General features: G+C 53.4%; 9 protein-coding genes across 9 annotated transcripts; 5 read left to right on the top strand and 4 right to left on the bottom strand.

The window, feature by feature from the left end:
* Positions 1 to 2044: 2044 nt before the first annotated feature.
* N0V96_003517 (uncharacterized protein) lies at positions 2045 to 3253 on the top strand (the record flags this gene model as incomplete). The annotated part of the gene is made up of 1 exon (XM_053196104.2): positions 2045 to 3253. One exon carries the CDS (start codon positions 2045 to 2047, stop codon positions 3251 to 3253), a length of 1209 nt encoding a protein of 402 aa, XP_053046528.2.
* Positions 3254 to 8783: 5530 nt separating this feature from the next.
* On the bottom strand, positions 8784 to 10890 carry N0V96_003518 (uncharacterized protein; the record flags this gene model as incomplete). The annotated part of the gene is made up of 5 exons (XM_065756859.1): positions 8784 to 9475; positions 9541 to 9608; positions 9659 to 10168; positions 10224 to 10533; positions 10638 to 10890. 5 exons carry the CDS (start codon positions 10888 to 10890, stop codon positions 8784 to 8786), a joined length of 1833 nt encoding a protein of 610 aa, XP_065614626.1.
* A 2077-nt stretch (positions 10891 to 12967) lies between these two features.
* ERG2 (C-8 sterol isomerase) lies at positions 12968 to 13695 on the bottom strand (the record flags this gene model as incomplete). Its single annotated transcript, XM_053196102.1, has 2 exons — positions 12968 to 13332; positions 13407 to 13695. 2 exons carry the CDS (start codon positions 13693 to 13695, stop codon positions 12968 to 12970), a joined length of 654 nt encoding a protein of 217 aa, XP_053046526.1.
* Positions 13696 to 14331: 636 nt separating this feature from the next.
* On the top strand, positions 14332 to 15030 carry CSL4 (exosome 3'->5 exonuclease subunit ski4 (Csl4); the record flags this gene model as incomplete). The annotated part of the gene is made up of 2 exons (XM_053196101.1): positions 14332 to 14796; positions 14860 to 15030. 2 exons carry the CDS (start codon positions 14332 to 14334, stop codon positions 15028 to 15030), a joined length of 636 nt encoding a protein of 211 aa, XP_053046525.1.
* Positions 15031 to 16927: 1897 nt separating this feature from the next.
* N0V96_003521 (uncharacterized protein) lies at positions 16928 to 17278 on the top strand (the record flags this gene model as incomplete). Its single annotated transcript, XM_065756860.1, has 1 exon — positions 16928 to 17278. One exon carries the CDS (start codon positions 16928 to 16930, stop codon positions 17276 to 17278), a length of 351 nt encoding a protein of 116 aa, XP_065614627.1.
* Positions 17279 to 17322: 44 nt separating this feature from the next.
* N0V96_003522 (uncharacterized protein) lies at positions 17323 to 17715 on the top strand (the record flags this gene model as incomplete). Its single annotated transcript, XM_053196100.2, has 1 exon — positions 17323 to 17715. One exon carries the CDS (start codon positions 17323 to 17325, stop codon positions 17713 to 17715), a length of 393 nt encoding a protein of 130 aa, XP_053046524.2.
* Positions 17716 to 18413: 698 nt separating this feature from the next.
* Positions 18414 to 20064, bottom strand: PUS4 (pseudouridine synthase pus4; the record flags this gene model as incomplete). The annotated part of the gene is made up of 2 exons (XM_053196099.1): positions 18414 to 19981; positions 20031 to 20064. The coding sequence occupies 2 exons, from the start codon at positions 20062 to 20064 to the stop codon at positions 18414 to 18416; spliced, it is 1602 nt and encodes a 533-aa protein (XP_053046523.1).
* Positions 20065 to 20687: 623 nt separating this feature from the next.
* Positions 20688 to 23104, top strand: N0V96_003524 (uncharacterized protein; the record flags this gene model as incomplete). Its single annotated transcript, XM_065756861.1, has 5 exons — positions 20688 to 20943; positions 21020 to 21288; positions 21341 to 21493; positions 21545 to 22740; positions 22993 to 23104. The coding sequence occupies 5 exons, from the start codon at positions 20688 to 20690 to the stop codon at positions 23102 to 23104; spliced, it is 1986 nt and encodes a 661-aa protein (XP_065614628.1).
* Positions 23105 to 23828: 724 nt separating this feature from the next.
* N0V96_003525 (uncharacterized protein) lies at positions 23829 to 26246 on the bottom strand (the record flags this gene model as incomplete). The annotated part of the gene is made up of 5 exons (XM_053196097.1): positions 23829 to 24111; positions 24166 to 25610; positions 25662 to 25759; positions 25812 to 26146; positions 26203 to 26246. The coding sequence occupies 5 exons, from the start codon at positions 26244 to 26246 to the stop codon at positions 23829 to 23831; spliced, it is 2205 nt and encodes a 734-aa protein (XP_053046521.1).
* Between the last annotated feature and the right edge of the window lie 639 nt (positions 26247 to 26885).

The following is a 26885-nucleotide window of genomic DNA, read 5'->3' on the forward strand; positions in this document are numbered from 1 at the left end:
TAAGGCAACCCCATCCTGTTTCTACCCGAACCACTCTACAGAGTCGCCCTAGTCGTTCTGTAGGCAAAAGAGCCGCCCAACGACACAAGTAGAAGGCCATCGCGATAAAAAAAAAAAAAAACGGCACCATCCAAGACCCCAAGGAACATCATCTGATCCAGCCGTTATCCACTGGACCACTGCACCGTGGACCTCTTTATTTTCTCCTTTCCTGGCTGCCACCCAACCCCCAGGCTCAACCCATTCACCGCTGGTGAGGCACACCCCGAAATCAGCCAGCTTCGCATCGGATCTCCACGCCGAACTCCCTCCCCAACCTGCCCACCTAGCCCGGCCTCTTTACAGACGACCAGCCCAGCGCCCACGAGGCAATCTAACCGGTGACGCTCCAACGCGCATACTGGGGCACGGTCAGCCAGTATATACCCCGATTGGACGGGCCTCCTTGCACCGTGAGTATTCGGTTGCAGATTATCGGTGGATAGCCCGACGACAACGACAACAAGTACAGCAAGCAAGCACGCACACCTGCCGCCATCCCGGAGCTTTCCTGAGTGGGCAAGTCGACTTAGAACAGTTGCTCACTTGACTGAGACCGGCAGGGGACGCTCGCACGCACACACCACATTCTCACTCACTCACTCTCGCACGCTTTATCTCTTGTCTCTCGCACACGCATCCTCATCATCCACGCCTGCTGCAATCTTCGCGGGACATATCTATCCGCACACCATTGAGAACTGCCTCGTCCCATCTAGACACCCCTCCGTCATTTTGCAGCTTCTGCAGCTGCCAACGTCCTAATCCTCGAGCCACTTATCTCAGGAACACCCGGGGTAAATACGAGAGAGCGTACGACAATCCTAGAGATATCCTCCTCGCCTACAGTCCTTGCCTCGCCTCGCCAAATTTCCCTTATCAGCAGCATCGACAAAAAGTCTAGCACTTTACCACACCCCTCCCCCTTGTTGACGGGATACCTTACCTCCCCTCGCCGCCTCCGCCGACGGACGCAGCCTAGTTTGCTATCCGTCCATTCCCCCAGATCTTTTGATCGACCTTTGGCCTGAACAGGCGTGTTTCCATCTCTTGGATCTTGGCTTTTTTGGGCTGTTTGCTGGGGTTAACCCCGCCATCGACTCAAATAAGGAGCTCGCTGTTTTGATAGCGGGTTTGATTGCTATCTAAGGTATCTCGCCATTCTCCTCAACCGACCCCTCAGGGTTCTTGAATCATTCCGGTCCACGGCTTCAGGAACCGACCGCATTTTGATTCTTGTTCCTTTTTTCGAGATCGCACCCCGTCACGTCACCCGTCACCCGTCCACACCTTTGCCAATACTCCCTACTCCGGACGCCTGCCTCTCTCTCTCCGCGTTCTCTCGACGTCGCGTGCGCAGAGACCTGCACTTGGCCCGTTCAGTCCTCCCCTATTCCGCGATAAGGCCTCTGGCTTGCTATAGGTTCGAGGCGGGATTTTACGTATCGGTTTGTCATGGTTGATACTCCTCTTTAAGAAAAACAAATCCCATCCATCCATCGAATCCGACTCAACGATCGACGAAGCCGTTTTCGGGACAACCAGCCCAACACTACATCGCCCTCTCTCTTTTTTTCCACCCTTCTCCACAAACCGAGGCCGCACTTACACCCTCTCTACAGCGCATTCTCTGGGGGAAATAGCGGGGTTGACGACAAGCCCTTGCAGCAACCCTTTCCCTCGACTCAAAAAAAATTCCTTTACTCTGTGCCGGCCGCACAGCCAAAGCCTCTGCTCTTCCCCGCAAGAGCAGTTTATGTCCGAGACTTCTCAGATGGTGACTCTGATGCCTTCCCAACTCAACGGGATTGGGATCCCTATCCGACCCGCCAAGCAACAACAGCAACACCAACAGCAGGATCACTCAAATCACCACTACCACGGCGACTCAGCTGTCTACAGCGCCGTCAGGACACACAAGCACTCGCGTTCATCATACTCTGACGCATCGCCGTTGTCTTCTTCAAGAAACAACTCCCTCACCTTCCGCCCTTTTAAGCGTCCGATGCCCACCCCGAACAAGACGATTGCTGTCATCAATGCCAGCGGTCGTCAGGCTGCATCATTCATCAGAGTTGCCACGGCTGTGGGTTACCACGTCCGCGCTCAGCTGCGGAATCTCGAAGGCGTCGTAGCCACCGAGGTCAACTCAAATCCTAATGTCACTGTCCTCGTCGGCGAGTTGTACACTAGACATAAGCCCACTCCGGACAACAGAGACGTGACAACCAACGGCCCTATCTCCGGTGTTGGTGTAAACCACGACCTGATTAATGACCTCTTCCGCGGTACTCAACTGGCTTTCATCAACACCACCTTTTACGGAGATGAGTTTCAAATCGGAAAGGCACTTGCCGACGCCGCTAAGAAGGCTGGGGTACAACACTATGTCTACTCCACGATGCCCGATCATGCCGCATACAATTCGGATTGGCCATCACTTCCTCTCTGGGCTGCCAAGCACCAGGTCGAAGAGTATGTCCGCTCCATTGGCATGCCTGCCACCTTTGTGTACACTGGTATTTACAATAACAACTTCACTTCGCTGCCCTACCCGCTCTTCTGCATGGAACTCCAACAGGATGGTTCCTTCACTTGGCAAGCACCATTCCACGAAGATGTGAAGCTGCCTTGGCTGGACGCTGAGCACGACGTCGGTCCCTCCATCCTGCAAATATTCAAAGATGGTGTGGCCAAGTGGCGCACAAAGCGTGTCGCCTTGGCTTGGGAGATGTTGACTCCACGCGAGGCCTGTGAGGCTTTCGCGAGAGGCGTTGGACGGCCAGTCAAGTACATCCGGGGTCCGATCGAGCTCAAGGTCAAGATTCCCAATGGCTACCGCCAACAACTTGAGGCGCTGGAGAAGCTCTTCTCTCTCGGCCACGAAGATCCCAAGAAGCAACCTCCTTACTTTGGAGATGTAGAGCTGGAAGAGAACTGCCTTACTCAGTCCATGGCACTCTGGGAGGGCCCGAGAGGTCTGGAAGAATACGCACAGGAAGCTTTCCCGCTGGAGGAACAAGCCAATGGCTTGACGTGGATGTTGGAGGAAGAGGAGGAGGCACCCGAGGAGGAAGTGGCGTCAGCAGTCCACCAGCGGGATCATGAAGTGCAACAACAAGAGGAGGAGGAAGAGGAGGAGTACTCAGATGAGGAAGACGAAGGCTTGACGATGAGAGGCTTGAAGAGAGACGAGGAGGAATGGCTCGCATGAGCTCGAGGCCCGTTGAAGCTTGGGACGCGGCACCACTCGGTTTCGACGGCCTTGGGCTCGAACGACTTTACACGTGTCATCGACACACACACATTCAACTTATACATTGCATGCGGCGGCGTCCAGGTGCCGAGGATTGTTGAATGACGAAGAAAAAAAAACCGGTTCGGAAAAAAAACGTGCGTTTCGGGAGTCGATTTTCTTTGCTGCCCGGCGGTGGCGTACCTCCCCCCAAGTCGGGGTTGAGTTGAGACCTTGTCTGAGCGGAGCCAGTTCGTGTAATGGCGATGACGGCTCTTTTTCTCGATATCATTCATATGGGCTGGCATGGCGTTGCGTGGTCGACAAAAACAAAAGAAAAAGGGCAGCTAGTTGTGCATAAGGTAGCTCCCGGGCGATTCTCCTCTGGTTATTGAGCTTTTTGTTTTACTTCATGACGAAGCGATGGGCAGGAATTCGAGGAGAGAAGAGGGAGGGGCAATAGGCCTCAGACGGTACCTATTCATCACAAAATATATAAAGACAATGTTCAACTTCAAACCAGAATGCAGCCTACGGAGACGAGATGGAAGGAAACTTGTGAGTGAAGTAAGAGGGTGTCGCAACCAGTTTTTAAAGGCAGAATTTCCTCATTTATGACGGCGCTTGTCGTCGGTTGAACGATCCAGGTTATCTAAAAGGTACAGATATCGGTTCCTCGCTCCATGCTTTTTCCCATCCCCCTGATCATAACATTACCACCCCTTGCTCTACGGCGTGGGGGTTTTTCCCTTCTTTCTCGCGCACGCTCTTACAAAAAGAGTCAAAGTCGACAACGCGCGACCCCCGTGGAGCCCACACTTTTTTATTCGGTGAGTACTGCTGCACCGCGCGGGATGATGGATCATGGGGGTGGGAGGCGGGCGACACCGACGGGCGGGCGGTACCTTGACGCGGGGGTGATTGGCGTTGCCGCCCGCTGCCGCCGCCGCCGCCCACCGAGGATTTGCACAAGGGCCCCGGGAGATGCATGGGATGACTTCATATGGTTTCTGGATTTAGGTTTTCACACGGATACGGGGGAGCGCGCTGCGGGTTCGGTGTATGTGGTCTTGACCGAGGGGAACATCGGTCGGTGTATATCTCAAGTAGTTGTTTCCGTCTATCCGCAACAATATAGCATTCAATGGTTTCTTCGCGGCTCGTTCTGTGCTTGGCACTTTTGACAGCTTGATGTTTGACCAACGGTCTGGATCATGAGAGATAAGATGGATAGAATGTTGAAGGGTGCCCCCTACTTTGAAGGGCTTTCTAGCTTCTAGAGTCCTTGATGTAGAGTCTTGATGAAATATCCTTGGACAAAGAAACACAATCTCTTTAGATATCGTAGCACGATATTTCCTAGAGACGCGGCTTTGGGTGTCTTTCCCTGTGATGTAAGTGATGGCATAGAAGCGACGGAGCCTCCCCGCGGAGATTCCGGTTCATGGATGTTCATGTTAATGTGCAGGGGGGCAGGGCTCGTTCTTCTAGAAGCCTTCTTCCCGAGTCAGTCTTTTTCCCCAATTTGGGCCTCGGTCGATGTAGTGTGAGATTGGCCCCGGCTTTGATATACAGACAGAGAGATACGACGGGATTGATAGGAGAGGGTCCGGACTGTTTCTCATTCTAGTGTCCGTACTCCATATCCGATAAGGAGAGCCAAGTTTTTTTTTTTCCTTCCCCCCATCTATTCACTTCCAAGGAGGGTTACAGGAACAGGATGGATATGGGGCTACGCTGGAGAGCCAGGGAAGGTTCTAATGGCGTCTTGGATAGGTAGATGAGGTGCTTGTTTTCTGACGAAGGTGATGCGTGATGTACGTCACCTGTACACACCGATCTTGCCCAAAAATAATCCCACGTCCATTGGATTTGTGATGGCGTTGACCACATTGTTGTTCTCGGTGGATGAAACGGATGTTCACCTAGATGTTATTCGGTCCCCGTATCATTCAATGTACTGGAACCTAGAGGCCAGCGACCACTCCCACAACACCTCACTTATGAACACACAGCTGTCGAAATCCACAACCATAATTGATCACGCTCTCACAAGTTACTCGTTGAATTCTTCTTCACAAGCCGGAACATGAACAAGGGTCAGGTCAACCGTCAGCGCTTGATCCTTCCCTTATCGGCCAGCGACGCGCTTCCTCTGTCTTGACCCCCCCCTGACCAAGCCCACACCACCCGTCCGAGATCCGATAAACGGCCCATAGTTGGGAGTCCTTCCCTTCCTTCGCCTACAGGGCTACTACTGCAGGTCTCTTAAGCTAAAGCAGAGATCCTCGACATGCATTCGAAAAGAACTAATGTCTTCTAGAAAGGCACACCACACGCTTCGCTCTCCGAGATGCCGCCGGTAACCGTTCATCACCCCACGTGGGAGAGCACAGGGTTATTACGTTGACATTGCCTAAGGGGTCTTTCCCCGTAGTACTTGTATCCAGCGACTCGAGCATGTCCGTGGAAGAGGGTTCTCGGAGAGCTTCTCTCGATTTATCATAGGGTCCGGGAACGGAATTTTGAAAGCCATCAGCACGGGCACCCGGGGGCTTTAGATGGTATAGTTAAGAGATTCGGAAGGACGGAAATCTCTTTCCTTCCAAGATAGATTCCATTCATTATCCGTAGGGTATGGACCTTTACCGTCGACTCACTCATTGCCCTCTCACCTTGGAACTGCAGGAACGGAATTCAGCTCTTCACGGGCTGCAGCAACAGAAACCCGCTTTGCTTGTTCGAGCTCTTCCTTGCCCACACACATTGCCCTGCTTGTACTACGGCTCCCGCGTTCCCCTGCTCCTTGTGAACCCCTGAACCAGCAGACAAACTCCGGTAGTGGGAGCCCCCCCCCCCACGACCGTCATGCAGCATAAAACTCTTCTCGGCAGGAAGTTCTGGAGAATATGCAACATGATGACGCCCCATTACGTCTTTTCTTCGTGATGGGCTTGGTGGTCCAACGGTTCTCGTTGTATGAGGAGCACATTTCCCTTGTTGGCGCGGCACCTCAAATACAAAACTACTTCCCTGTATACGTCGTAGCTAGAAGCCGTCAAGGGAAGAAAGAACCTATTTGCCGAAATTCTGGACCTTCAGCGCCGCCCCGTATTTCCTGGTGTACTGTGTCTCTTGTCCCCTTGAGTCCAAAATCAACAGCACGAAATATAGACAATGGTCATGTCTGGGAGATGCTGCTACGTATGGGGAGAATCATACAGTCTTCGGTGAGGTATCGGTCGCTACCTTCAAGCCATATTGCCTCTACAAGCAATGCCTTAAGCTGAAATCGACATCTCATCTTGCTTTACCAAATGGATGCGCCATTATCCTACATACTGTATCGATTGGTCATATATGATCGTAAGATATAATGAGAAATTAGCTTGGCCCAAGTCAGAAAGTGAATTAAAGCTACTGACCCTTATTGACCGCGGGGCTCACAGGCTCCATGGCGCCCCCTGGAGACACTTCAAGATACATCAGAACCGCCTGAAGATTGCTTCCATCTCGGCGGTCCTCTCTCATCAGCGACCATCTCATCGACATGGACTATTCCACAGGTTCGTCCCTAGCTCCCGATCACTCAACAGCACATAAGGTAGTGACGCTCATCGTCGTGCTGCGTCTCCCGATAACCCCTTATCCGGGGGATCTGATCGCAACTCCTTATCATTGCCCAGTAAGGACCCGTACTATTTCCTGCTATCATGAAGATACATAATGGGAACTGCAGGGTGGGATCTCCGTGGATTCGCTGCAAAACAGATCATTCAGTCAATGTGTTCTTCGCTGTCACCCATCGGCAGCTAAGCTTGCACCTATTTCAGAATTCCCAACCGGGAATCACTGTGTTTCAATGATTATTAAAAGGCTTTCCTACTCCCTTCCAATATTTGGCACTTGAGGGTTTTGTTTTCCCTGTGAAATAACCTGGGACGACCAAGAAGTGCCTGACCACGTAGCCACTCGACCACTGTTCCGTACACTGGACTCCGTTCAGGCTTTCAATACGAACCACCAAAAGATACCAATCAAGATCGTACACTTCCAGCTGCGAACGACACGGCGGCCATATTTCAACCCATGGTCAACTGTGACTTGGCGTGCGATTGCCGCCAAAGTACGTGGATGCAAGTAGTGCGTGGCCGGCTTGACGAACGAGCTCTTGCTTCCCGACGTATCCGCAACGTGGTACAAGGCTTTCCAAAGTGCAACTTGATGATGGTATTTCCATATGAAGGGGAGCCAACTGGTGTATGCACTCTTCTCGAATTCCCGCCACAGATCAACTCGAGGCGCCTACGAGAAGGCTGATACAAAGCAAGTTCGAAAACACACACAAGTCCCTTCACTCCCCCCCGGGACTCTTCAGAAAAGTCCTCTGTGGGCTCTCCATTCCTAGTAGCTCTAAATCCATGGTTGATGGGAGAGGAATGCCGGCCACGGCGGCTGTTGTATGCCTCCACGCTCACACATCGCGCGGTAGTACGTCCTAGCGCTCATTTCAATCTGGGACAGTGTTGAATCCTGCCATTTCTAGCCTGAGGGGCCGTAGAAGCTGTGATTCAAAACGTTGAGGGCGAGGAATCGATTGCAGGCCTTTGTGCGAGGCTTGTAGGGTGTCGACACCCAGCAGAGCGTGGGCTACTCGCACCCTCTGATTCGCATTAGCCACCAAAGTCACTCGCAGGGTCTTACCACAAGACTCAGTAGATAACCTTTTCGGTGTTGAGAAGCCAGAAGCGCGTTTTTAAGGCGTGCATAGGAGCAGACGGTGAACAGGGCTGGGCCTGGATAGAGATTTCACTTCCTTATCAGCTTGCTCGACTCAAGCTTTAGATTACCCCTGATAAGCCGATTCCCTCCGGTGGCTCGCTCGCATTACCTTGGTAAGTGGCAGAGGTAGTCGCTTGCAACGGATACGCAGCTTATGTTATCTTGAATTGAACCAAGTACCTACAAGATGTCTGTCATCATGGGTATTTATATTACAACCGTGGCCGTCCCGCCAGGTTTAGCAGCAGCGAAGTGTTGTGGAGGTTGGATACAGGGCTCTTCGCACTTGATTGCATTCTAATTAGCTGCAGTCTATGAATAGTCTAAGTGAATCTATCCCAGTGCTTTTCCAAGTAATAATATCTTTATCTTTCGCACTGCGTACTTTGTCTACTCAGATCTTCAAGGATATTCGTTCACGAACGTACCCAAAGAAGTACGGTGAGATAGGCAGTAATAAAGACAGTGACGATAAGAGGTGACCGGCAGTTTATCTTGTCACCTGATCGATGGTTACAGGAGACGTAAGGGATCCTCATCGCCAGTCCACAATCGTTCTGACCTTGTCGCCCAAATGTTATAAAGCAAAGCCGGATATTTCACACATAAATGCAAGATTCATTTACAAACTTATGTTCGCTAAAATCTAGTATCGGAAAGAACACAACAAGACAAAGTCATCAATTCTGAATGCAGTTCTGGCGGTCATAGTCGAACACGCCAAGTCTCAGTCCCTCTTCCCACTGTTGTCCATCCGTGACATCTCAGTAGCAGCAGCGGCACCCTGCCCAACACGACCCTCGGGCAACTCGTTCATCGCATCTTCCTCCTTATCCAAATCCCTGAACTGGAACCAGAAGATAACACCCGCCACACCAGCCAGCACGGCCACGATGCCGTAGTTCCACACCAGGTACGGGTCGGTGCTCAAAGGCGTGAAAGCCTGCCCCAGCGCCGCCGAGATGGCCGACATGAAGAGCGCCACGGCCTGGACCATGGACCGCATGTTTTTGGGCGCCTTGCTGAAGGCGTACTCGAGGCTTGTGATGCTGGCAAAGATCTCGGACAGGGCGATGAGCACGTAGGCACCCGTCTGGGCCCAGACGAGGATATCGACGGGAGGGCAGGGGTCGCCGTTGGGTAAAGTACCCGAGGCGAACTGGCCGCAAGCGGAGCGTTTATAGATGTAGTACTGCAGCACGCAAGCCCAAACCATGGCCATGGCGCCGGTAAAGAAGCCGAAAGCGATCTTCTTGATGGGCGTGAAGGGGATCCTGAGCTTGCGGAGGGTCGGGTAGAGGACCAGGTCGCAGAGCGGGATGAAGAGGATGAGGGCTATGGGGTCGAGGTTGGAGAGGATGTCGTTGGGGAGGCCGTTGAGCTGCATCGTGGCGGCTTGCGAGACTAGGTTGTTGTTCACTTTTGAAGGGTAAGATGAGGGTGACAACCTTCGAATGGAGGGAGGGGCAAGATTGGAGGCTTACATTGATTGTACGAGAGCCAGTAGATGGGATACCATGAAAAGACGGCACAAGCTGCGAAGCCACGACGCCTGCAGAGGTCAGTAAGTAGTCAACCCATGTGCGCCGAAGCAATCCTTACAGCTCTTCTACCCAGGCATCGTCAAAGGTCATCCACTTCGGCCGCGTCGCATCAGAGAAGTTCGAAGGCTTGACCCGCTCCCAGAAGGTCCCGTCGTGCATGTTCCTCCATGTCGTAACAGGGTTAATCGACCATCTACCCTTTTGAGCAAAGAGAAACGTCCGCAGAGCCGGTCCCAAAACCGAGCCCGTCGGGGGCTGATCGCGATATCTACCCTTTCCCCACCACATGACCAGGGGGCACAGCGCCAGCATGCAGGTCGGCAGCGTGAAGCTCAGCCAGAAACCGACATACTTCTCGGCGTAGACCATGGAGATCTGGCCGACCAGAGCGCCAATGTTGATGAACATGTAGAACCAGTTGTAAACCCTGTTGATGGTGATGGCAGGATCGACAATGACCTTCTCCCCCGTCGGGAGCGTCCGTACGGTCAAGTGGTCGATCTCGAGCTGCTCCGCGATTAAGGGACTGACGTTGGGTTTGAAACCTCCCGTGGCAAATCCAATCGTTCTAGCTAGAGTTAGCTTGAAGGGTGCTCCGGGCCGGCAGCTAGAGTACCACTTACATCATGCCGACAAGCAGTGCCGATAGCGAGTTTCCGGCTGGCTTGGTGATGACAGGTGGGATGGCGGCAGATATGAGAATCAAGTGACCTACGAGATCAATGGCGATGGAGATGCAGATGGTCTTGTACCGTCCCCAGTACTTGTCGGCGACCCAGGCGCCGAATAAGGGCATGAAGTACTGCCAGAACTGGTTGAAGGTCGTTATACCCGTTGATGCCTGCTGGCCCATTCCAAGCGCACCAGGTTGGCCGTTGGGCGCGGCGCCGGTCGTGGAACCAGCTGGGAGAGGTTGTTGGATGAAGTTGGTAACTTGGCTTGGTTAGTATTCCTCGAGCCTGTACGATCTTCACTCATTGGCAAAACATACACTTTCAATGTTAGTTTCTTCTATAAAGTGGAGGACTCGAGTCTACTCACGACAATAACGGAGCCGTAGTACGAGAAGCGCTCGCACAGCTCGACAAAGGCGATAGTGAAGAGCTTAAAGGGAATATGGTCTGAAACTCTCCTCAGAGTCTGCAACTCTTCGTCGGTCGGCGCATCTGGCCGCGGCTGGATACCCCTCTTCTCGTCTAGCGATACATCTTCGTAGTACTTCATATCGTATGAGCCCTCTCTACGTTGAGACTCAGAGAGGGACTGTTCAATAGTATCCCCAGCTGGCATCGTATCTTTGGTTTCCCAACTCTGATGTCGAATCAAAGAATGAGGCCGTATTCTTCACAAGACAATTGTACGAAGAGATAAGAAGATGTTGGGTGGCCTTCCGCATTTATGGTCTTGGCTCTTCCGGTCCGATATGTGAAACACGATTAAAGAAGCCGTGAAGGACACAGGGATGAAGACGGGAAGGGACACTCGCTATCTTGGGGAAAGAAAGGTAAGGATTGGCTCATGATAAGGCAGAAGGCGAACAAGCAGGGATATTCAGGCCAAGATAAAACCGAGAAAGAACGGACGGGCTCGTAGCAGATCGTGGGGGAGGGGGGAAGGAAACACTACACGGAGCGGCAGCGGACTTGGGGCGAGCAGGCCTGAGCTCAGGGGGGCAAGTGTAAGAGAAGTACAGACGAGATGGAAACCAGATTGGCGGATGTTGAACCTTCGCGTGCGTCTGCTCCTTTGCCAACCTACTGTATGAAAGGTCTTAAAGCAGAAAGGTATTATAGTTGGCCTAGAAATCGAGCCGATTGAGCGGAAGATTTGTACGTAATTATTGTTGACTTCGTCGCAACTGCCGGGCTGCAAGGCGTTTAGCAAGCCACTCTTCGAGACTTACTTGGACTACGCGGCCGAGTAGACTTGAATGTTACGGGTACCCGTGAAGCTTTGAGAAATTAGAGTCACCGCCGAGCCGGCAATCGATCAATTGGGTGCGTCAATCGCCCGAATGGTCGGGTCTGGCCAAACCGGGCCATTCCAAGTGCCGATGCCTCGTCAACTACAACTACGCGATGGCTGTTCTGTGCCGGCCTGCTACAATGCATGCTCTTCATTTGATATGACTTGCACGCGTATTCGTCGACTCGTAGCATGTGAGGCGTTGTGAGGTGTTGTGAGGTAACGACTATACGAACACTCATCGGGCGGGATGGGTTATAGTCTGATTCACCCCACTCACCAGCAGTGAAGGGAAAGTTGCCCAGAAGCTTAGATTGTGAGTTGGAATCCCACAAGGGACGTACTATTTCTTCTAACCCTTTTTTTTGCCTTCCTCCATTTCTTTCTTTCTCCCCCGAAGTGCGCGTTGACAAAAAGCGACATATCCAGGAGACTGATAACTTACGCGAAATGTTAGACCCGGCGTGTCCTGTCTGTATCGCGTTTCGGATAACGCCGGCGGCAAAACCTTGAACCCCATGGCCCGAAATCTAGTCACAGTAAGAGTGAAAGAGCTAGAGATTGCGTAGCGCTCCGAGTGACTACCAGCCCATCAGCGGGAAATGTGGCCGTCGGACGTCCAGGGAAAGTGACGACACGGAGCGCATGTCTTTCCGAGTCAGGGAAACGATGCAGTATGCGAGGATGACAGCGATTGAAAGCCTGTCGACGATCGATAAGCTCACGCGCTCCGTTCTACAATCGCTGTTCAAAGGAAGAGGAGGTCATTCATTGACGTGTCCCGGGCGGCTCCACTATACGCCGGCGCCGGCGCCGAACTCCGGCTCGGCAGGAACTGGGGCCGTATATGTGGAGTCGCGTTACATTGGGGATTGGCGCTTCTCTGGTGCGGATGGCTCAGGGGCAGATATCGGAATGCCCGGGTGAATGAGAAAAGCCCGGAGACGTTGCTCGGAAAATTCTTGGCCTCACGCTCAGTCTGTTTGGTTAGCAAGACAAGGATGTCTCACGCGCAGATCCATCCTCAGAACAGTCTTCATTGGTTCGCGCATTCGATGCATGTCTCTCACTTGCAAACAAAAGCATCTCAACCTACGGCACACATCGATGCACGTTGGCGGCAATCCTCTTTTTACTTTATTTAAAAAAGAAAAAGAAAGAAAAAAAGGCAATGGAGTTTGTCTTGATGGAAGAAGCGGCCTTGCTGCTCGGTATTATTAAATGTCTATATGAACGATCTGAACGGCCGAATGGGATATGCAAGAAGAGAGCAGCGAAAAAAACCACTCTATACGCGCTTCATCACCAGGCTCAAAGTTTTCCATTTCTTGAACCATCCTACTTCATGCCCATGACTGAGACCTTCCAAGAAGCCCTCCCCATACCTAGACGTTGTCTCCTTCTAGAACTTGCCCTTGAGCAGATTGGAAATCATCTCGCGACCGGTGATACGGGTCGTCGTCCACAGGGTGGGGAAGTCGAGGGTGCTGGACAGACCGTCGGCGAAGCCAAAGAAGAGCATGGGCGGGATCCAGCCGCGGGCGTACTCGAGCGCAAAGCAGCCCTCGTCCATCTTGTACTGCTTGACGTCGCCGCGGTGCAGGTGGTGGACGGTGCCCTGGGGGTAGACCTCGGGCTCGTACTTGCCGGGGACGTAGGCGAGCTGGGTGCCGTAGAGGATGTTGAAGTAGTCGTCGGCGGTGTGGCGGCCCGAGTGGCCCTCGGTTCCGATGGCGGTGCCGAAGACGATGAGGTACTCGGTGATGCCTGATGGGATTTTGTTAGTGAACTGCCGACAATCATATTTGAAAGATTGAGAGATTGAAAAAGAGAAAACTCACTGGCGTGGATGATGTACATGGCGCCCATGGCACCACCAGCGTTGTTAAAGACCCATTCCTCGTCGAGGTTGACGTTGGTGGGATGCAGGCCGTTGAGCTCGGTCACGATGTAGTTGACGACGGAGCGCGTGTCGTTTCCATGGGTGGCGATGGCGCGCTTGGAGAGGTCGTGCAGGTGCTCGTGGTCAAAGATGTAGAACTTTTCCAAGTTCTTCTCGAGGAACATGTAGATGGGGGTCAGGAGACCGATCCACAGCGCCAGTGTAAACAGGCGCCCGAGAGACGGCATTGTGATTTGCGTGAAAGTCCTAGAGTAAGACTTGAGATACCAAAGTGCAAAGAAAGGGGAAGGAATGTGGTGGTCCAATTGGCGGACTTGTGTACGGTGAGGGAGAACGAAGAGGGCGCACACGGAAAAGTGTTTTGCGACGGGAGCACCGGCGAGATGGGTTTAAGAAGGCTTCGTTGAGCTGTATTGCCCGTTGTCGCATCGCTTATTGTTTTTGGTTGAGAGATTGGCAGGACCCTGCATTTTGCCCTTTCTGCCATGCGCTACCGCCCCGGAAGCTCAAGTTGCCAGTGGTCTGACGGAGCTCTGATGGTGGGGCTGGCCATGGGTTTTGCTGTTTAGCTGCAGCTATCCGGGATGGCGGGGCCGTCGACTGGGCAATTCAGAAAAAAATCGGACTTTCGGGTTTCTGACAAGTGCAATCTCAACCACCGAGCAAACGGAACGGATTTTGATACTCCAGCCTCACATACGGAGCCGAAAGGAAAAATTCGTGACTGGGGTCAGCTCATACCAGGCATCTCACTTCTCAGCAGACACATAAACACATACTCAAGTGTGAAAACGGGAACGAACAAGAGCGCCAACCACAGCTAGCTCTCACACGTCATACATCCACCCCGAGCTCTCATCATCATGGCCACGGTTGAGACTCCCCAGACCGCTGTGCCGGGCAAGGTCCTCGGCCCTACTACGCGGTTTGCCGCCGGCCCAGGAACACACGTCTACGACGGAAATGTCGTCGCCTCCCTGCTCGGCGACGTGACCGTCACAGCATCGGCCAAGGCCCAGGCCGGCCTCACGAAGCGCCTCAACCGCATCACGCCGCTGTCGCCCGAGGAGCTGGCGACCATCTCCGTGGCGCGCAAGGGCGCTAGCAAGAAGCGCGAGGTGCTTCCCGACGTGAGCAACATGGTGCTCTGCCGCGTCGTGCGGTTGATGCCGAAACAGGCCATTGTCACGATCCAGCAGGTTGGCGACACGGTGCTGCAGACGGAGTGGCAGGGTGTCATTCGCTCTCAAGACGTGAGGGCGACGGAGAAGGATAAGGTCAAAATTTATGAGAGCTTCAAGCCCGGTGACGTGGTGCGGGCGCAGGTGGTGAGTGGCTTTTGCAAGACATTGAAATGTGACTTGTGATGAGTAGCTGACTTGATGTATCAGATTTCTCTGGGAGACCAGGCAAACTACTACCTCTCCACCGCTGCCAATGAGCTGGGTGTTATCATGGCCACCAGCGAGGCTGGCAACGACATGGTGCCGGTCAGCTGGAAGGAGTACAAGGACCCGGAGACTGGCATTGGAGAGCCACGCAAGGTGGCCAAGCCAAACTGATTGGCGCGTTTTATCATCTACTTGCCTGTCTTTTCACGATGTGCAGGTCAAGCTGTGGAGAGCTCTGCAGCTGGATACGCTCAGACGCTTGAGGTTGCAGAATATTCTGCACCGCCTCGCCGACGAGGCTGAGGGCTGATGGCCGCTCTTACCGCCTCCTCACTCGGCAGGGAAGTGCTCTCATGGCGTTTCGAAACGAGAGGGCCGGCATGACGACATGACAGCGAGCTTTTTGGGCAGTTTCAGACTTCTGGACCGAACCCGAGGGCCGACTTGGCTGGTGCACCAGCACAGCAAACCAAGAACTACGGCCTTTTACTATCCTTCCTGGTAGCGTCAGCATCAGCAACAGCTGCCGTCAGCATTGCATGAATTTTTGACGAGAAGACGAAAGCATGAGCTCCACTGCCAACCAACGATGCAGTGGCAGTTTGGAGGGGTTGCATGGCCGGCAGGGTGCCCTTTGTGTGCGGATACACTGCAACGACTCAGCACGGGACATGGCAAGGTCAAAGGACTGCTTGATGGGCAGTCCGATGTGGGAGCCTTATTCATGCAAGGGGACGATCAAGAGTTGTCAAAAGGGAACGGATACTGGGCGCCAGAGACAAAGGACGAGCGAAGGGGGAGGAATCGCCAGAAGACGGTCGTCTACACTCTATAGTCGTCAATCATGACACCTACATGATTAGGATGTAACCAAATTCCCAAGTGTAACCTTTAGTTCCGTTCCCGTCTGGGCATGGACATGAACGGACATTCCGCAATTGGCATTAATTTAAACAATCAGTCAATTTGGACCAAGAGGAAGAAACATGACTGTGTTTAATCAAAACGGTTGCGGCCCGCAAATAGAAGAGAATTGAAAGAAATGGCAGCAAATTAAGGCTCAAGCAACAGTCGTACACCCGTTCCCGTCTCTCCCTGCCATCTCGGTTGATGAGGCTTTCAACCGCAAGGAGAGTGCTGGAACAGCAAATGGGGTGGAGCAGTGTCGGCCCCCGTAGGTAAAGCCCAAATTGGGTTTCCTCGCCCAATCGCCCGACGCCGTTTTGTTAGGACCCGCCCGTTTGGGACACTGAAGGACCCCGGTCCACCGTTCTTCCCCAATCATCGTTACCACCCCCGAATTCCCACGAAAGCAAGGAGGCGCAGTTACCGTTCGCGTTGTCAATTTATTCGTGGAGGGAAACGGGATCGAAAGAAAAGGGCAGGTGTGTGGTGTCACGTAAGTCTGGTGGCTAAGGTGGCATGTGGGCGGCATTTCAGGCAGATGGGGTTCTCTCTCTGCCATATTTTATTACTTTTGCGAACCCAAACCCTTCAATTGTCTCTTCTTCCCTTCTCTTTGCTTTTTTTCCTTGGTAGACTCATCGATATCCAATATTCCCATTTGACTACGAACGGATCTACTTCACAAAACCTGCGACGAGACAACTGCATCCGTACCTTGACTTTTTCTGCCTCCCCAAAGCGCCGTGCTGCTACGAATAAGAGTTCCAAACCACCCTATGCGAACACTCTATTTTTCCCAGATATAATAGTCCGACATATGATCGTGCGCGGCCACCTACCACTCGCATTTCATCCCCCCTCCTGACGAACCTTTGGCACCTCGACGTCACACCTTTCAAACTCTCTAGCCCCCCCCGCCGCGCTAAAGTAGCTTTTCCCTTCCTCACGCGGGGACTTTGCAACGCCTCGAGCACAACCTAAAAAGAAGCTTGATCTATATCCCCCGCCACCTCTCACGTCTAAGTCGATCGCGCATCTTAGCAACCGATTTTCCCACGGATCCTCACCGAGGAGTGCGAACGAAATACCAGCTTCATCCTCACCACACAACCGAGAAGAGCGCCTGGGACGAACGATACACATACTCCCGTTCACCAAAGCCATGAGCGCGACAATGACAATGACCGCCGCGCACCCGCCGCTAACACCGCCAACCCTCTCCCTCTCAACTGACCGCTCAGAGCAACACTCCTGCCCCTCCTGCGGCGTCGTTCTCGAAGCGCCCCCGGCCCTCCTCGAAGCCCAGTCCCGCATCGCCGACCTTGAAGCCCAGGTCCGCCTCCTCAACCAAAAGGCCGCTGCCGCCGTCGACCGCTGGGCCGACTACGAAGACGAGCTCACACGTCTGCGCATCGCCGCCTCCCACCGAACCTCCACCCCGCCGCCTCGCCCGGTCTCGCCCCCGCGCTGCCTCTTGCTCCCAGTCCCTCGCCCACCCGCACCAGTTTTCTGAGCGGCGGCGCGAATAGGTTGTCGCAACTTCTCAGCCCGCGGGGCATGAAGTCCTCGCCGAACCTGCGCACGCCATCGCCACCGCCCGACGGCCCCGCATCGACAGAGGATTTGCGGGAGGCGCTGGGGAGGGAGCAGAAGATGAGGATGGCTGCGGAGAGCAGGCTGAGCACGACGAGCCAGGAGGTGGAGGAGCTGAGCGTCAGTCTCTTCGAGCAGGCCAACGAAATGGTCGCGACGGAGCGGCGGGCGCGGGCGAAGCTCGAGGAGAGGGTCGAGACGCTGGAGAAGCGGGACAAGGATAAGCTGAGGCGGTTGGATCGGCTCGAGGGGGCCGTGGGTCGGATCGAGAGGGTGAGGTCACTGTTGGGCGAGATGAATGCCAGGGACGAGAGTGTGAGGGAGGCGGCGGAGCAGAAGAGGGCCTCGCAGCCGTGACGGGGGAGGGAGTTCGCGGGAGTTTGGGAATCATGATGGAGTAGGAATGTACGATGCATAGCGGTGCGATATCCGCGGGGCTTTTTAATGACGATACGACACGAACTGCATACTGGGCGGGAAATCTTGGGGGTAAATTTATGAACCATTATGGAAAGGAAGAAGAATTCCAGGAAGAAGAAGAAGAAGCAAAACCGAAGTTCGCCCACAGAAATCAAACCTGTGAGCTACAGTTGTAGGTAGCGCTGCACTTCAGAATTAGGGGTATAACCATCTTAAGCTTTCGGGCAGTAGTCCCATTTTCAACGGATGCCAGGAATGGAAGCAAATCTATACTTGTACCTTTGGAATAGTACATGTCGACGAATATACAATGGGAATACTAGAGAGATTGCACATCGGGTCACACAGTCTCAGGGTCTAGCGTACATAAATCAAATGACACGATTGAGGTGTTTTAACTTATACACTTCGTCACCGTCTTGTATATACGGGCAAATGGGCAATCGCAGTGAAGTGTCCAACTATTGGGTCACCCCTCGATCTGCAATGCTTTTCTGGGTCATGCTAAATGAAGCCTCCGTACGCCGTGCCCTTTTCCCAGGCCGTAGCCTCACAAACTGAAATGTTTTCATAACGAGGCCCTTGTGTGTCTCTGTGTACTTTAACGTTGTCTCGTCTATGCGATGCTCAAGCGCTTAGTCCTGAATGCCTTCCCATACGTCATCAAACTTCTTTTTGTTAGCTGACTTCGCCTTGGGAGAAGTTTTGGGAGAACCTTTAGGTGACACCTTGGGAGACGCCTTGGGAGACGCCTTGGGAGACGTCTTGGGAGACTTCTTGGGCGAAGACTCCTTGACATCGCTAGCCTGCTCCGACTTGACCACCTTGGCGGCGGGCGCCTCGTCTCCCGAGCTGGAGTTTCTCCTCTTCTTGGAGGCGTTGTCGTTCTTCTCGACGCTCTTGTTCTCCCACTTGCGCTTCCTGTCATCCTTGCGGCCGTGGTTCTGCTGCTGCTTCTGCTGGCCTTGGGCATTCTGTCGCTCGCGTTGCGACTGCGGCGCTCCATTGGGGTACTTCTCGGTCCATTCAGACAATGCCTTGGCGACCTTGGGTCCCCAGACCTCCTCTCCCTTGAGAACGTCATCGTACTCCAAGCAGCTATCAGTGCGGACCTCAAAGTCGCCCTGTCGGGATCGCTCGAGCTCAGCCATCATGCCCGCAGAGTCGACCTTGGCACCCAGATCATGGCAGAAGCTGCGAACATAGAATCCAGAGGTGACCTTCATGCGGATCCTGGCAGCGGGCGGCCCCTTGTCGGTCCAAGGGAAGGGCTCATCCGCAGACGGAGGCGGCGGGATGAGGTTGGAGCCCTTGCCGCCGGGGAGCTGGCCCAAGGCGCCAGACATCAGGGCCGGGTTTTTGGGCGGCTTTTGCTTCTTGGCAGGTTTGTCGCGGATAAGACCGTCCTGGCGCTCCTCAAACTTCTTCTTAACAGTCTCGTGCTCGGAGAGGGCTTTCTCTTCTTCCTTCTCCTCCTCAGGAGTGAGCCGGCGGCCGGAACCCTGTTGCTTCTCCACTCGCCAGACCTGCTCAGCGAGGTTCTTCTCGGCCGTCTCCGCCTCTTCGGTAGGCCATCTGTAGTTGTGCGTTCCAGGCTCGTACCACTCAACCAATTCGAGCTCGGATACTTCAACGTCGCGTCCCACAATTTCTCTAGGGATAGCCTTGCCCTCACGAGCGTACTCATACAGCGGCTTGCCCTCCATCTTGAGTGCCGAGTACAGAGGAGGGATCTGCTCGAACTTGCCCCTGAAGCTGTCCATCGCCTTCTCGACCTTTTCTTTTGTAATCTCATCGTACGGCCGTCTGCTCAATATTCTACCCACGCGGTCGTAGGTGTCTGTGCTTGCGCCAAATAGTACCACCGTCTCGTAGGTCTTGGTGCAGTCGAGGAATGAGCCGAGTGATTTGGTACCCGATCCGACTCCCAGGATGAGCACGCCGGTCGCCAATGGATCGAGTGTGCCTCCGTGGCCCATCTTTACGCGGGAGTCTTTCTTAACGGCTCGGCGGCGCTTCCACTCTTGCTTGGACTCCTGCATCTTGGCGGCAAGGTCTCTCTCAATCAACGGCTTGAACATCGCTGAGGGGTTCATCTGCTGCTGGCAATCGCGGATCACCTGCGCAGAGCTCATGCCATACGGCTTGTTGATGGCTGAGTTGGAGATACCACGGTCAGCGTTTGTCGAATCGCATCGCGCGCCTGGGGGCGCCCAAAGAGCAACAATGGGGAGCAAGGAGGCATCGCTTACCGAAGACGCCTTCGTACACGGTGTCTTTCGCCATCTTCCAGAGATTGGGCGTAATTCTCATTCGCCCAATGTTGAAGGATCTTAGGAGGGAAAAAGAGAGAAAGAAACGATGCGGCCGGTGGGGGGGAGGTGCAGCCTTCTCTTTAGCTTTTGCGCTTTCCGTGGATCTTGCGCTTCTCTGCATGCAGTTCTGGGAAATTTTTTAGGAAGGGACGTTCCAGTGATTCTTATCGGCTTATCTATTGGTCCAGGAATGACAGAGCCCCTGTCTGCTGGGCCCGTGGACTAGCAAGTCCCCTGTACCGGCGACGAGTCCCGCTACCTTTCTTCCCAGCTCCAGTGGGGAAGAAAGTAGTGCTCCTCTGCCCCGCATCAGTAACTGTACTTCCTACGGTAGGCAGTCACAACGTTCCGCGCGCTCCAGCTTTCTTTAATGGATTTGAGAACCGCGTTCGCGTGCTTCTTTCCCACCTACCCACCACACATCGTCGTTATAGCCCGTCGCAACGTACACCATCACCCCGCAACATCTTACTCTTTTCCCCCGGGGAAACGCATCCCAAGCCCGATGAACTTGCGCCTAGCACACATTTACGCCTCGTGCACCGAGAAGTCCCGCCCTCACCACCTCGAACGATTGCAAATTTAAATAGTATAATGGCTGGACGGCGGCGACGAACGTCGGATTCGACGACTGGCACCGTCGAACCCGACAGACGGGTCTACGCCAAAGAACTTAGCATTCTCAAGAGGTATGATCCTGTGGAGGGAGACATGCTGCAGACATTTGTTCTTGAGGATGCCATCGTCTGCGACAAGAAGAGCAATCCCGTCGAGCTCTTTACCGTCAATACCCAGGGCCCATTCACTGTTCGAGGTCGCGTCATCGTCGATGGACCGCAGACGGCAAGAGGTCTGGCTCGATCCATGAACACCCATTACCAACAATCGCTTACATTACGCAGCCGTGAAACCTTCTACAAAATCAGCCTTGATCGAAACCCATGAATGCACTCGCTACGCTATCGGCGTCAGCGACAATGGCTATGGCGCATGGGCTGGGGGCGCGGCGGGATGGTACGAAATTCGACCACCATCAGCTGCCTACAAGGCAATATTCGACCACACAATCGAAGGGGTTTCGGTCTACTACACGATTCTGGACATCATCGAGGAGCACGCCGCAGCCAACACGAACAAGAAGGGCCCCAAGAAGAAGAACGGCGCGGCAATGACCATTGAGACGTTGTTGTTCAAGGTGAGCCTGGGGCTGAAAAGAATCTAGCGATCTATGCTGACGCAAGTGACAGTATGCAGTAGCCATGGGCGATGGTGCTACTCTCGAGGAGGTGGAACAGCGCTGCGACGATCATGCATCTTTCCTCATATCCCATTTCTATGAAGAGCCAGAATTTGAATGGACGCTGACGCTATTTTTCAAATGGATGACAGAGCGACACCCAGTATGTAGTAGCTCCACCTCGCTTTGCTGGAGACCCGACTGATCAATTTAGGACATTCATAAGAAAGTCCTTGAGCTCAGGAAGAAGAAATCAGCGGGTGTTAAGCCTGGTCCATCCATACCAGAGGAGACTGAAGCTGTGGTGGCGCCGACTGTTTCGGACGAGCCGCCCGCGCAGAAGGCGCTGTCGAAACGAAAGCAAAGGGGCACACCTGCCGACGATAGCCAGATCGATTCGCACGACTTTGCTCTCTCTGCACGGGATATGAGGTCCAGATCAAGGGGCAAGACAAAGACGCAGTCGCCCCCCGCCTTTGAACCTTTGGAGGAAGCCATGGCAGTGGACGAGACCCCAGAGGTTCCAACCCAAACGGAACTTGTCAGAACTGTCCATGACCGATCCAACGTGGACGCCCTCCTAGAAGCCATCGACGACATCAAACCCGAAGCTGAGCCGTTGAGTAAAGCCGCGTTCTCCAAAGTGTCATCAAAGTTGTACTACAAGTACAAGGTCAAAGCCTACCTGGGAGCAGCAGACATTCTCAAGTACTATGCAAAAGAGTTGGTTGAACGCCTGGATCAGGATGAGTGGAGAGGGTCTGGTTTCTGGAAAACGCTCGAAGAATCTGCCCAAGGTCCTCGCTTCTCTCTTGAGCACATCCAGCTTGACCAAATTCCTGAAGCCCTAACGCGACGGAAGGCGAAGGAAGTATCAAACCCACGGAATCGTTGGCCATCACTTCCTGAAGACGCCCAGAGGAGCACGGATGTTGCAACTCCTCCTCCAAGACGTGTCGGCAGGCCAGCTGGAAAGATGTCAGGCCTTCGGCTTGCGGGCACCGGTGGGAAGCGGCGCTTTGACCCCGGGGACGAGACCCCAGAAAGTATCTCCCGACAGGTCGCAAAGAGGTTCCATGCCGGCGACGCTTCTGACGAGGATGAAGTCATGAATGATGGCAGCAGCTCTGAAGATGACGAGTCCAGTGTTGGCTCTGCAGAATCGCCCACCGCCTTAAAGGTCGTCGTGCGAGCAGAGAACATTCCAACGACAATACCTAAAGGACCTAACGGCACTTGGGTCTGTGACGAGGACGACTGCGGGTTTGTCGAGCGAAATCCAGAATCAGAAGACGGACGTTTGAGAATCAACGAGCACATGCAGGATGAACACTACCATGAAGACGAGAACCAGGTCCAACGCATCAACTTGGCAGTGACGGAGGGTGACAAGAACCACCTCCCTATAGAGTATGCCTCCCCACCCTCGTCTCCCGAGTTTAGATATACTTGTGTTTCAGATGAGCCACCAGAAGTTTCCCCTTTTTGGGACACAAATCCGAGTGGATATGTTCCAGACGGAGACGAAAATCGGTCCTCACTACAGGTCGAATTTGATGTGGATAACGCAATTGAGAGCGATATCTTTTCAGGCACCTAGGGCGCAATCCTGCAGCCTACTCAGCCATCCTATGCGATGAGTTTCGCTAACAAATGTTCTAGTCACCTGCTCGAGAAGATCCGCCAAATGGGCCACAAGATCCAAGCGACGGAAGAGTTGGAGATAAATGAGACGGTCGTGCCTCAGCCTATCAAGAGACGATTGCTCACTTGAATGGGCAATTCCTAGTGATGCTTCGACGCAGTCAGGTGTTACTCACGGCGGGGGAGGGTTTGAGGATAGAAACACGGTTGGCTTGCTTGCATGAACCTGGCGTTTAAGGGGGATTTAGGAGACATCTTCAGCACGGCATAAGCTGATGGCGTTGGTTAGAGAGAGATCACACGGATTGGCTCATGACGATGACGTGCATTATTATCAGCCCGAGATTTTGGCTTTGAGCGGCTGGCTTTGGAGGCACTGTTGTACCTAGGAATCAACTAGCCTCAATACCCAAAGCAGCTTTTCCACTTGTCATACAAATGCTCCTGTGTAACATCGAAATAAGCAAGAGAATGCGAGAGACAGAGTCTCTCAGTATTACCTCAACACCCACCACAAGTCACCCTCGTAATCGGCCAGGAGTACGTTGTATACACACCTCAGGCACGACTGATTTATAGGTCAAGTCTGCTTCCATTCATCTGATATAGAACAGCTAACCTACGGCTTTATGAAAATTGTAATGCAAACTTAATCTTTGTCTGGGTCCAGCTTCGAGCCCCGCCGCACGCTCCAAACCCCCGGGGCTACACACGGACTGACAAATGTCTCATATTCCACCTCGGGAGTGCATACTGCTCTCATGGGGTAGCAGCTCGGCGCCTCTCGTGCTGTCCAGTCCTTCGCCTGCTTTTGATTCTCCAACGCCACGCTCCAAGGCCAGACATCTTCAGCTCTAAAACCGCCTCTGGTCCAGGTACTTGCCCGCTGTTGACCATACTGCCTTGTCAGCCGCTGAAACCTCCTTGTTGAGCGTCTGTACGCCCTTGTGGATGGCGTCGAAAAAGGCAAATGCAAGTTGAATATCCTCCTTGAAGTTGGTAGCGTAAGGGAAGAAGTTCACGGGGAACTCCTCAATTTTGGCTTGTCGCTTCTCGATTTCACCGGCGGGGAGCTCGTCCATGAGTGTCTTGACCGCAATACCCAGAGCGATATCAGGGTTGTGGAGGAAGGGCAAACTGTGAGAGACCGGTTAGTGGCTGAATTGATTGAGGGAAAACAAAGACACTTACGTTTGGCTGATTTGCAGGTAGTCGTCGCGATCTCTCTTTGATTGTGCGTACAGGAACATGGACGCCACAATTGCCTCAACCAGGTCGCGATCCGCCTCACGCACAGCAGTCGAAAGTGACCGGAAGAGGAGAAGGTTCTTGTTGAGCGGCCCGGTGTATCCATTAGACTCGTGTCTAAGTTTCAATAGGGAGGCACATCTGCTGATGAGAAGGATGCTCGCCTTTTCTTCGTCAGTACCGTTCATTGGCGCTCCATTCAACTCTTCGTGTCGATGGCCTGAGTTGAGCACATCGTGCCTGATGAGCTCGAACGCATTCAAGATAGCCTCAAATATGTTGAGACCTTCAGGAACCTGCAAGTCCTTGAGCGAATCCTTCATCGCCCAGATTGCGCTGGCAACGGCGTTACCCCAGTTCGTCAATGTGTGCGAATCATCGACGTAGCCGCGGAGATGGAGGAATCTCCAGATGGCAACCGCCGTGATATTCTGAACAGAATCGATGCCTCCAATACGCTTCTTCTCTTTGGGGAAGGTGCCTTTGACGAAATCATCGAATAGGAGTGCCAAAATCTCGAAAGCGATGGATCCAGGAGGGTCATCGACGCCTTCAGCGACAGTCTTGAAGGAGCTTTCCTTCACGTCCCATGTGGCGGCACGCTGAGATGGTGACGGCTGAAGAGACTTGTTGATTTTATACGAGAAGTTGTCGTCGAACCAAACCTTCATGGTGATGGCGTTGTGCTGGAGACCACGGTGAAGTCTCGGTATCAGAAGCGCGATGCTCTGCTCCTTGAGAGGAACAAGTTGGCTCGTAACCAGTTTTCTATACTGTTCTGAAGCAACTCCGTCCAGCGTAGGCGTGACGACGATTCGGCTATGTGTTATATAGTCGAGAACGCGAGAGCCAATGAGACCAGTGTTGAGGTAGTGGAACAACTCTCCGGGAAGCTGAAGACCAAGGTATTCATGGTTATCACTTGTGATGTGATCAAAGTCATTGACTTTGATCTCGCCTTCTTCGGATATATAGATGAAGTGGTTGACGGCCATCTTGGCTTGTCTGTACTTGTCCAGCCACTTGGGATCCTTTGACTTCAGAATGTCGCCGTAGGAGCTGCAGGCTGATTGAACAGATTTTTCCGACGCTCTGAGAAGGTTGACAGCATCGTTGATAGTAAAAGGCTGGCGTGGGTTGAGTGAAGTGTCCAGGAGTGGTGGGAAGGGCGGTAGGAAGGAGGTTCCGGTCATGAGGAGAGCGTCGCTCAACATGCCTTCGCTGATGTTCAGTGATCGCACAAGGTTCTTCTTGGATAACGATGTGACGGTCTTTGCCTCCCAGTCTATCGTGCGAATCAGAGTGTCCTTGATCGGATACAGGATCAGCTCCTGCGAGCCCATGACAGCGGCGCATTGGTCCGAATCGATCATGTCGAAATGGGCGAGCTAGTAGCCCGTCAGCATTGAATATCTCGGCTTATCCAAGCTCGAACCTACCTGGGCGGAGGCATTGTAAGGGGGGACAAGGAAGTGCAGATCGTTGTCCTTCAGGATAGACTTCAGCAAGGGGTACAGGTTCTGGATGCGAAAAGCGCCTGCAGTCTCATGGTCAGTGTAGTCCATCAACATCACAGCACTAATGCGTACCGCTGTTGGCACCGAACGCGTCGACAGCTTCTTGTGCGTGGCTGTTGAAGTATAGCTTCCAAGCTTCGTCCGTCTTCTGATTGGCAGTTCGGCCTCGCTGAACGGCGACCTCCTCTTGACCGGTCACAGACTGTCCATCAAAGATGAAGAAGGGTACGATCTTGTGTGCCTTCCATTGGTCGATATCAGCTCGGAGATGGTGCTCGATGCCAGTCATGCCACCCAGAGCGGGCAGGAGGGGTTCGTGGAAAGGAGGGGTGTCGAGGAAGAGTTGGAGGTAGTATGTCGCATCAATGGCTATCGCGCAGTCCTCGAGCTCGGAGACATCGTGACTCCTGCCCAAATGATTTAGTTAAAAGGAATCTCGACGTTGAAACATTGTTCGACTTACGTTGCTTGGCCATTGATCCAAGCGTCCTCCACAAGACCTGTCATGTTGAGTCAGTAAATCTCATGGTACAAGTCGCAGAGCGTAGCGCGGTGGTTGTGAAGCGCAGGAGTGAGAAGAAGCTGAGGTGCCCAGCCGGAATCGTCCTGCCCGCCGTTCCTTCCTGGTGTGGTGAAGTGTACAGTCCCCAGAAAGCCGAAGTAGCCTTCTTTTTGACCGGTGTAGCTCGAAAGCTTCGATTCCAATGCTCAGGCAGAGTCTTGATGCTTCTCGACCGGTGAAGCTACGGTTTATGGGTGTGTGTAGAGCTTCAAGGCAGGTACGGCGGAATCGGATGTTTTGAGGCGCAGGAAGCGGGTATGACGCAGGTAGCCTTGGAGACATGTGACGGCACGGCGAGGCGAGGATCGGGAAGAAGGAGATCGGAGAGCAGAGCAGAGGGCCAGTGCATCGCGGGGTTGGGATTTCGGAGAGGCGGAAGAGAGGAGGGAGACTCACAAGGCATCTTGTCGGGCCTTGCGCAACGGCGAGGAGCTCGTCAGCTCAAGTTGACAACAAGCCGTTTGGAGGTGGGAAGCGGGTGGAGCTTTGGTCGCGAGACCACTCAGGGGAGCGGAAGCAAAGAGACTGGGCGCTTTGTAGAAGAAGTCGGAATAACTTGCAAAGGAATGACTGAGCTTGTCATG

This window comes from Colletotrichum fioriniae (assembly GCF_027942845.1).
Source record: "Colletotrichum fioriniae strain IMI 355084 chromosome Unknown scaffold_3, whole genome shotgun sequence".
Lineage (NCBI taxonomy): Eukaryota > Fungi > Ascomycota > Sordariomycetes > Glomerellales > Glomerellaceae > Colletotrichum > Colletotrichum fioriniae.